The following is a 10276-nucleotide window of genomic DNA, read 5'->3' as shown; positions in this document are numbered from 1 at the left end:
CCTTGGATTCCGAGTAACTTGTTCTGCAAGTGTTCTGCAACCTGAGCAAACATTTCTAATAAATTTTAACTTGATAAACAAGTGATGTCTTGTCATACAAGTACTATGTGATGCCAAACATCACATGATCACAACTGAGCCAATGGTTCTTGAAATTCACTGTGATATACAAGTGCTTTCTATTACAAGCATCACTCCAAAATGAATTATGCTCGCAAACCAAGGTTTTACTACATAAAAAAGAAATATTTGGCACAACACTTATCACAATAGCTGACTATAGAAAAAAAAAATGAATCAGTCAATTCATGGGCATTGTTTAATGTGAGAATGAGTTTTGAGAGGCCTCATCCTGGGAAGGACGCCAGCTCTGAGGGCCTCTATGCATGAGAACAGGCTGCCAGCTTCAAAGCAGCCTTTTTTCCATCCATAGGGCCATATGGTCACTGAGGCCTGGGGGTCTGAAATCTTACAGCAGGCAAGGAGTGGCAACCCCTTCCCTGATCCACTGCAGCCTCTACAAACCAGCCTCAGCTTGGGCCCATGCCCTACACTTGGGTGACTTATTGTGATTCAGCGGCATCCTCTCCAGGGACTCACTCAGAACTGTGCTCCCCAAAATGTGGTCCAGGACCAGGACCAGCAGCATCCCCCAGGAGCAGGTGAAGATGCAAACTCTCCAGCCTTGCCAGACTTGACTGGGTCAGAATCCTGAGTGAGGAAAAGGTCCAGGGTCCTGGGTGTCCACAGGCCTTCAGGGCATTCTGGTCCCCCTGAGTTCACAAGTAGCTGCAGACATGTGCTGAAGCCTTTCACAGGCCCAGAGCTGAAGCCTTGTTTGGAAAGATGTATTCTTTAGTTCTTCCAGGGCCTCATTTGCTATTCCAGATGGAGGCTGTGAGGGTCTTTCTCTAGAACCCAGACTGCACACAAGAGATTGTGTCCACTGAACCCTGAGAACCAAGGCCACTAGAGGGCACCTATGCTCACTTACTGGTCACAGCTCAGCTATCTCGAAGCTCACTGGCTTTGCTCTGGGTCTGCCTCTTACTCCACCCTCCCTCCCCTAAAGCAAATTCCTACAAAGGGATCTATAGGCCCAGGGTGTGTCAAGGGTCACCCTGCTGCAACACCTTTGGAGAGAGGACTCTTACATCATCCAGCCAGGCCCCCAGGCTGAGCACATGGCAGAGAAGTGCAAAGGGAGATGCAGTGAGCTCAGCTGGAACCTCCTGCTCCTGGGATCTCAAACTCCCATAGCCTGGCATAATCCCAGGAGTCAATGAGCCTTATCTGCTCTCCTGCTCAAGGTGGGCTGAGAAGCTGAGGAGGGACACAGACACATGGACCCATCAAGACCTCCATGGTCTTTCCTTCACAGGATACCCATTTTCTCTGGACAGGATGCCTTCTGTCTCCCCCAAAGCTAACTCTTGGCAACTAACTCAACCTTTTGGCTCTGTCCTTGTTTCAGTGGCTCTTGTTCTACTGTTTTGCCCTGGGATCACCTTCCACTTCTACCTCTTGCTGTTGTGTCCTTGTTTCAGCCTGTGATTCTGGGGCATACAAATGAAGTCCCTCTCCAGTGAGGTGCTGAGGGAGAGGTTGTCTGGAAATCAGCTACAGGGGACCCCTCCCTCTCACTGCTGGTTCTTTTCAAACCACCCTGCCTGAGCTTGCCCCCCTCTCTAGACAGGAGGCAATTATGCAGCTTGGGATGGGGGAGTCAGGGTGACATGTGGGAAGGGACAGGGTATAATAGCAGAGAGGAGATCCAGAGGGAGGAGTTGCTCTGAAGCTGATATACTGGACCAATGCCCAAGGAGGCTCAGTGGGAGCCTGAGCTAGAAGGACAAAGGCCATGGGTGTCCAAGTATCTGTAGTCATTCCAAACTGGCGGTGCCGGTGGGCTCTGCCCTGGGCCATGCTGCTGCTTCTCTTAGGTTCTGAGTTCCTGGAAGAAGTAGAGAGTGAAGATGAAAAATCTACGATGAGCTACTTACTTGCAACTGTGGAATATGCCATACACATATTCAACCTGCAGAGCAACGATACAAATGCCTACAGGCTGGTGCGCATCTTAAAGCCCAGGAGAGAGCAGGTATGTACCACATCTTCTGGCCTAATTGCCAGCACTTGCTATGAAGTCAGTATCAGAGGTGCAGTCAGGGGTCCTATCTAGGGATATTGTTCACCATCTGAAGTCCGTAATACAGCAAAAATACAAACACCACAGTTAGTTACAGTTTTATGAAAGAAACAATTTAAAAATGCAAACACCCAGCTCAATGTATACCACATGTAAGATGTTTTCCTCTTCATCATTTTTAGAAGTTACTTATTGATGATCAAAATATGGACTATGGAATGGTAGTCCTATGAAATGATCCTGAGTAAGGCAAAGACCAAGACAGAAAGGAGGAGAAGGAGACAGATTGAGAAATGCAGAGGAGACATAATGAAGAAATATTCTAAGAAAACATATGCAAACAGGAACAGAGAACAGACACCAAGAGAGGAGGGAGTGGGGATGGAGGATCCAGGGAGAAAGGATTCTTCCTCATCCAGAGCAGCCACTGTGACCTCAGGGCCTCTTCTCTGCACTCCTCCCATACTCTTCCTAGACCATGGTTCTCAATCCTGGAGTACTGTTCTTATAATGGAGAGTCTACAGAATGCAGCCAAGAATGCCATTTTCACAGGGGCTCTAACAGGAACAGGTCTGGTTGTGTGTATGAAGGGGTTTGGGGTGTGTAAGTGTGGGTGTGAGTGTCTCAGTGAATTTGAGTGCAAGTGTATATGTGTGTTAGTATTAATTTTTGAGTGAGTGTGTGACTTTTTGTGTGTGTAGGTATGAGTGTGAGTGAGTGTGGGTTAGTGTGTGGTATGTCTGTGAGTGTGAACATACAGCAAGTGTGTGTAAGTATGTATGTCTGTGAGAGAATTGTGTGTGTACATTGGGAGCCCAGGACCTTCCTCTCTCTCCCTCTGGACCTCTGCCCTGAGAGCCTGAGGGAAGGGCAGTGGGAGCTCCACCCTGCATGAGCTCCACCCTCTGTGGACACTGCAATGCCAGCTTCCAGCTGGGTCTGCCACCCAAGCTCTCTCAGGCTGGGCTCTCTCTACTGTGGGTTTCCTAGATCTGCACTTGCACTCAGTTTGGGAGTTGGGGGAAATGGAGAGTGGAGTGGGGGTTATGGGATGGAATGAAGCATAATAGAGTGGAGAAGAGATAAAAAAAATCAGAATGTACTTTGTATTAGAACAAGAGGTATCCAGAAGCCATGTTCATGTGCGTGTGTGTGTGTGTGTGTTATGTGTGTGTGTGTGTGTGTGTGCGTGTGTGCTCACACATGTGTCTGTACATGTGAGTGTTCCGGCAGCATTGCAGGGCATTTTCCTATTGCCAGGCAGGTGACAGGTGTGACAATGGGGCTGTAGATGCACCTCCCACTCTGGGGCTGTTACTCAGCAAACTCTTACAGAGACAACACCCTGCCAGGCCCTGGGCACCTGTGCCCAAGGGGTGCTGTTGTAGCTTTAGAAGCATGCTGGACGTCAGGCTCGGTCTCCTTGGGGTATTTGGGGACATGGGGCAGTGGGTGTGATGTATTAATGCTGTATTAATACTCAGCTGGCATTTCCCCCTGGCCTGAATATCAACCACAGGCCTCTTTGCTCTGAATTCCCCAAGCTTGGCCTTACCCCCAGCAAGCTGACACAGCCCCAAAGGAAGCTCCTTAGTGGAGGAGTGTTTGGGGCTGTCTCTACACTGCATGGATCTACAGTAGCAGTTGCTCAAGGGTACCATGAGGTGGGTTCTCATGTTAATGTCCATGTCTGTAACAGTTCAAGGAGGACAGCACATTGGCATTCTCTTTTGAGCTTCAGCTTAGAAGAACAAGATGTGGGAAATTTGATGAAGACATTGACAACTGTCCCTTTCAAGCAAGTTCAGAGAAGAACAATGTAAGACACACAGCAGGTCCTTTGGGTTACACAGCTGAGGATGCAGCATGGAGCTGAGGGGAGGTGGTGAAGATGACAGTGCCATTCCTTGAGACACAGAGGAGTGAGGGAGCTTCAGGCCTTGTCACACCCATGGCTGGTGCTGCAGTTGGAGCCAGCTGGGAAAGCCAGACCCAAGATCCACTTGTAGGTCCCTAGCCAATCTGGGAACTGATTCTGAATACTCACCCCATGCTAGCTGCCTGTCCCCAAAGCCACAGTGGTATCAGATTGCTCCTGGTCACGAGGATTCAGGTCTCCTGGGAAGGCCATAGGATATCCTTTCTCTGGTCTTTATTGACCTCCTTTTTCTAAATAATTCATGGGGAGCATATTGAGATGGGCAACATGACCTTTGCCAAAATGGCTTTCTCAGGTCCCACTGAGAAAAGAATCAATGGCATGGGGATTGAGGAGGGACCCATGACCCTCCTTCCCATGCCTTGACCAGGTTCCACTGACTTATCAGCTGCAGCTCCAGGGGAAATGGTCAAGGTGAACCCAAGCTCTGGGATATACCTCACCTGGAGTGATGGGCTCTTCTGAGCTAGCACCCCTTGGGAGAGAGCACCCCAATGCTCTACTAAGGGTCTGGGTTACACTGGGTCAGCCTAAAGGTCCCCTGGAGACCACTGGCCTAAAGATGAGAAAATGACACAGGAGTCCCTGAGATCAGGACAAGGGCCCAGGTCCAGAACAGGCAAGGGGAAGCACCTGAGGGCCACAGCCTGCCCCACAGCTGCTCATCCTGTGATGTGTGATTGGGATGTGTGCTGTGTTTAATGCTGAAGCTACTATTTCTAACCACTCTCCACTCACCTTCCATCCCTGTGCTTGACCCTCAGATCATCACCTGCTTTTTCACCATCGCCAGTGAGCCCTGGTTAACACTGTTTGAACTCTGGAACAAGACCTGCTTGGATGGCTTCCACAAATGAGACTCCAGCCCATCTAGCTCTGGCTGCTCTCCTCTGGGACACCAGTGATGTCCTGTGGGTGGCCTTTCAGTGGTTGAGTAGGTCCAAGTTTTGTTCTCTTTATTTGTAAATATCTGGTATCTCCTATTGGGGCATTGTGAAAATTCCTCATTACTTCATATAGAAAAATCATTAAACATTAGCATTCCAAGAAGCTTTGTGTGGCATGGTTCCAGAAGGATGGGACGAGCAAGTGAAGAAATCATCCAGCAGGGAAACATCATAGTCCCAAGTGTGTGAGTTCTCTTCCCTCTAGGACCTCTGCTTTAGTAAGTCATTAGTCTTATTATCATTGTCTCAATGTTGCTTTTAAAGCTCCATAGAGAATGTGAACACATATTACAATGTTGTCTTTCAGTGAGACTGTATCTACACACACACAGGCAAGGATCGGATTCGGTCCTCAAGGCCATGGATGCCTCCCACCCCCACACAGATTTTCCTCTAGTGCCAGTGCAGCTGGTGACCCCAGGACTTGACACTCCATACTCCACATCAATATCTTCTTCCACCCCTAGCTTTGGTTAGCAAGGCTTTCTCTGTACCAGTGGCACTTCACCAGCAGAGGACACACATCTCAGTGGGGAAAGATAAGGACTATGGACAGCACTTCACCCCCAGGAAAAGCTTCAGTGGGGAAGGGCTTAGGGTCCCAACCTCAGACTGGCAGCCAGAGATGAGAACCACAGGGTTCTCACACACTTCAGCAGGACAAAACTCGTGGCTGCTCAGTGACTCATAAAACAGCCACATTAACTTTCTCCCTCCTCTGCTTCCCTTCCTCTCTGTGTCCCCCGTCATCACTTCCTAAATGCACTACTTGCCCCAGAAAGTCTTCATTGCAGGGTCTCCCTGGGGACTTACAGCAGACATGTATGCTACAGGGCTCATCCTCTACAGCAGACATCTTCAGGGCTCATCCTCTACAGAGACCTGGATGGACCTCCCAGGAATGTATGATTCTAGGCTGAGCCACAGGGAGCCACTGCAGCGTCCACAGAGGCTGGAGCTCATGCAGGGTGGAGCTCCTACTGCCCTTCCCTCTGGCCCTCAGGGAAGAGGTCCAGAGAGAGATAGAGGAAAGTCCTGGGCCCCCAATGTGCACACACACACTCATTCACAGACATACACACTCACACACGCTGCAGTGCCAGCTCCCGGCTGGGTCTGCCACCCAAGCTCTCTCAGGCTGCACCTCTGCTGTGGGTTTCCCAGATCTGCACTTGCACTGAGTTTGGGTATTGTGGAAAATGGAAGGTGGAGGGAGGGTATGGGATGGAATGAAGCAGAATAGAGTGGAGAGGAGTAGAGAGAATTCCAGCAGCACTTTGTAATAAGACAAGAAGTATCCAGAAGCCACGTTCATGTGTGGGTGTGTGCACGCCTACATGGGAGTATTCCATCAGCACTGCAGGGCCTTTTCCTATTGTTTGGCAGGTGGCAGGTGTGACAATGGGGCTGTAGATGAGTCTCCCACTCTGGGACTGATGTTACTCAACAAACTCTACAGAGCCAACACCAACCTAGACACTGGGCACTGGGCACCTGTGCCCCAGGAGTGCTGCTGCAGCTTCAGAAGCATACTGGATGTCAGGCCGGGTCTCCCAGGGGCATCTAGGGACTTGGAGCTCCAGGGTGTGATGTATTAATGGTGTATGACTCAGATGGCGTCTCCCCCTGGCCTGAATACCAATCACAGGCCTCTTTGCTGTGAATTCCCCAAGCTTGGCCTTACCCCCAGCAAGTTGACCCAGCCCCAGAGGCATCTCCCTAGTGGGGGAGTGTTTGAGCTCTCCCTACACTGCATGGATCTACACTAGCAGCTGCTCAACAGAACCATGGTGGGTTGGCATCTAATGTCTCCATGTACCACAGATAGAAGAGAGCCTGGCCTTCTCCATGGAGCTGGAGCTTTGCAGAACCAAATGTGGGAAATTTGATGATGACATTGACAACTGTCCCTTCCAAGAAAGCCCAGAGCTGAACAATGTAAGACACACAGAAGACCCCTTGTGTTACATAGCTGACGTTACAGCTTGGGGCAGGGGGGGAGGGGGAGTAGATAACAGTGCCATTCCTTGGGACACAAAGGAGTGAGGGAGAAACCGGCCCTGTCACACTGGCTGGTGCTGCAGTAGGAATGAGCCAGGCAGGCCAGGCCCAGGGTCCACTGGTAGGCCCCTAGCCAATGTCATAACTGACTCTGTCCACTCACCTCATTCTAGCACCTGTCCCACGGGCCATAGTGGGGTCAGGTTGCTCCTGGCCACAAGGGTCCATGTCTCCTGGGGCTGAGACAGGAAGTCCCTTCTCTGAGCTTTATCCATCTCCCTCTCCTGCCTTCAGGAGAGGGGCATGTCAGGATGGGCTACATCACCTGGCCTGTTGTGGCTATTTCTGAGGTTCTCTTGTCTCTGCCGAGTGCATGAGGGTGTGAGGGTTGAGGAGAATCCCACACTCCTCCCTCCCATGCCCTGACCTGCATCCCACTGATCTATCAGCTGCTGCTCCAGGGGAAAAGTTCAAGGTGAACCCCAGCTCGGGGACATGACCACCTGGTACAAGGGGCTACTCTGACATAGCATCCCCTGGGAGAGAGCACCCTAATGCTCTACTAGGGGCCTGGGTCACACTGCATCCACCTGAGTGTTCCCCTGACGTCCACTTGTCTAAGGATGAGAACATGGTACAGGAGCCCTTGAGGTCAGGACAAGGCCCCAGGCACAAAACAGACAGGGCTCAAGCAGAGATGCACCTGAGGTCCACAGCCTGCATCCCCAGCTGCTCATCTCAGGAGGTGTGGTTGGGATGTGTGCTGTGTTGAGAGCTAGAGTCTCTGTTTTCCACCACTCTCCATTCACCTTCCACCTGTGCTTGATCCCTCAGACTTTCAACAGCTTCTTCACCATTGCCACTATACCCTGGGAAACCACCTTCAAACACCTGTACAATGTTTGCTTCGAGGGCTTCCATTGAGTGCTGCTATACCCTGCCTGACTGTGGCTGTTCTGGATCCAGTTGCTCCTTATAGGTGTCTCTTCAGTGGCTGTGCAACACCAGCTCTGTTTGTTTTCTAGCAAGTGCCTGGATCTCACTTCCAGCCATTATGGAAATTCCTCATTGTCCATTTTTTTCATATAGAATAGATTATTAAAAATCAGCATTTCAAGAAGCTTTGTGTGTCAGGGTTCCAGAAGGAGGGGATGAGCAAGTGAAGGAATCATCCATCAGGGAAACCTCATGGTCCCAAGTGTGTGAGTTTTCTTCCCTCTACGACCTCTGGGCCAGTTCCAGGTGGCACAATCTAGAAGCACAAGTGCTTCTGAGCTGCTGTTCTGGGCTCATGGGGGATGACCTACATCTCCAGATGTGCAATGACCATGACTCTGAAGGCAACCCAAAGTAAAAGATGAACCCAGACAGGCCCTTGGCCCTCAGGACAAATGTGGCACCTGTCTTGTGAATCTTCTAGAAGAAAATTTTGCAAACTTTTGTCCTTTGAGGGTCCAATGGTCTTGTTCTCAACTCCCCAGTGTCGCCTTGAAAGTACCATAGACAATATGAACACAAATAAGGGTGTTGTATTCCAGTCAGACTGTATTTACACACAGGCAGGGGCCACATTTGGTTCTCAAGCTGTGGCAGCACCACCTAACCAGTCATCCCTTCAGTGCCCATGCAGTTGGACTACCCGGTGGCTGACATTCCCTGCTTCACCCCAATGTCCTTGTCTCCCTCAATTTCTGCTCAAGGCTTCCTCTGTGCAAGTGGCACTCCAGAAGCAGAGTAGGCACACCTCAGTGGGGAGAAGTAAGGCAACATTCCATCCCCAGGTGGGGCTGTAGTGTGGAAGGGCCCAATATCCCAGCCTCAGAGAGGCTGTCAGAGGCAAGATCCACAGGGTATCACACTTTCCTGCAGGACAAAACCCATGGCTGCTCAGTGACCCATAACAACAGCCACATTGACTTCTCCCTCTTCTGCCTCCCTTTTTTTTTGTGTGTGCCCTTGTGATCATCTCCCAAATGAATTATCTACATCCTCCAGCCTGCCTCACAGGGTCTCACTGGGGATTCAGCAGACATGTGGTATTAGATGTCTTCAGGGCTTATCCTCCATAGAGACCTGGATGGGCTTCCTATTATTCCAGACAGAGACGGGGGAGAGCCTGGCAGTGGGCATCCTTGCTGCTGGCTGAGCATCACTCAGCATGGACACAGCTGTGCTCTTGTCCCACAGCACCCCCACCTAGTCCCAGACTTGAGTAGATTTTTCTGAAGATCCTCCCACCCACCACCCTCCTGCCTGCTCCCACATTGGTCTGTTCTGAGTTGTGCCTCAATCCACAGAGGGAAGCATAAAGGGGCCTCTTTATCCACTGTGATCCCAACATATTTTCCACAGTCAATTCCACTAATTCTACTGAAGTACCATCATGTAGCTGTAGGAGACAGTCTCCTGTGGTGGGAATGGGAGAGGTAACTGTCCAGGCCCTTTGTGAGCTCATCCCACCTCCTGGAACTGGGGGAGTGGAGCCAACAAGGTAAGGCATCAAGTTGTGGTTCCTGGCAGGGTCTCACTAAATTTTGTACCAGATCACATTTGTGGGGCTTCGTTAATCGTTCCGCCCCTCCTTCTCCCATGGGAATCTACAGAAAGTAGGGATTTTCTCACAGTTTCTACTGTGCCCAAGGCCCTGAGGGTGAGTACATGTTTCAGGTGTTCCAGCTTTTTAATAAGTGTAGGACTGAGAGACTAGTTCTTGTGGGAACACCCCTCTCCCTTACCCTGTCCATCCTTATTGGTTTGGGGTGGTCCTGCCTGCTTCTTTTCCAGAGTCTGTGTGTTAAAGGTACAGGGAAATGGGTTTCTGCATACTCACTGTTGCCATAGGTAGGTCCTTAGGCAAAGCCCTGCCAGAGGCAGAGACAGAGGCAGCAAGTTGCTAGAAACATAATTCAGCTGCCTGGCCAGGTCTCAATTACCAGAAAGGAAAAGAGGCCCAGTCCATGGCTTAGTCTCAGGAGGGCTTCTTCTTCTCCTGAAACGTGAGTCAAGTGTTGACTCCACCACCCTAGCTGTTGGTTGACCTGTCAGCCTCAGTCTCTGGGTCAAGACCTGAAGCCTTGAAAATAGCTGTAGTGGCTATCAAATGCTCTTCACATATTAATAGTGTTCTGCTCTGTGGCCACTTCACCAACTACCAGGGACATTGACACTTTCCTCAACTTTTCCAGGGTGTCAGGGTCATGATATAGCCTCAAGTAAATACAGGACTGAACACAAAGTAA

At 50.3% G+C, this 10276-nt stretch overlaps 1 protein-coding gene across 1 annotated transcript; it reads left to right on the top strand.

The window, feature by feature from the left end:
* Window positions 1–1794: 1794 nt before the first annotated feature.
* On the top strand, window positions 1795–5139 carry LOC109274642 (cystatin-9-like). Its single transcript, XM_019462345.2, has 3 exons — window positions 1795–2101; window positions 3850–3969; window positions 4854–5139. The coding sequence occupies exons 1-3, from the start codon at window positions 1862–1864 to the stop codon at window positions 4944–4946; spliced, it is 453 nt and encodes a 150-aa protein (XP_019317890.1). The 5' UTR covers window positions 1795–1861; the 3' UTR covers window positions 4947–5139.
* The last annotated feature ends 5137 nt before the right edge of the window (window positions 5140–10276 follow it).

Source organism: Panthera pardus, unplaced genomic scaffold (genome assembly GCF_024362965.1).
Source record: "Panthera pardus isolate Hobbes unplaced genomic scaffold, ASM2436296v1 HiC_scaffold_25, whole genome shotgun sequence".
NCBI lineage: Eukaryota > Metazoa > Chordata > Mammalia > Carnivora > Felidae > Panthera > Panthera pardus.
The sequence above is the reverse complement of the archived record's forward strand: the minus strand, read 5'-3'. Positions and strand labels throughout refer to the sequence as shown.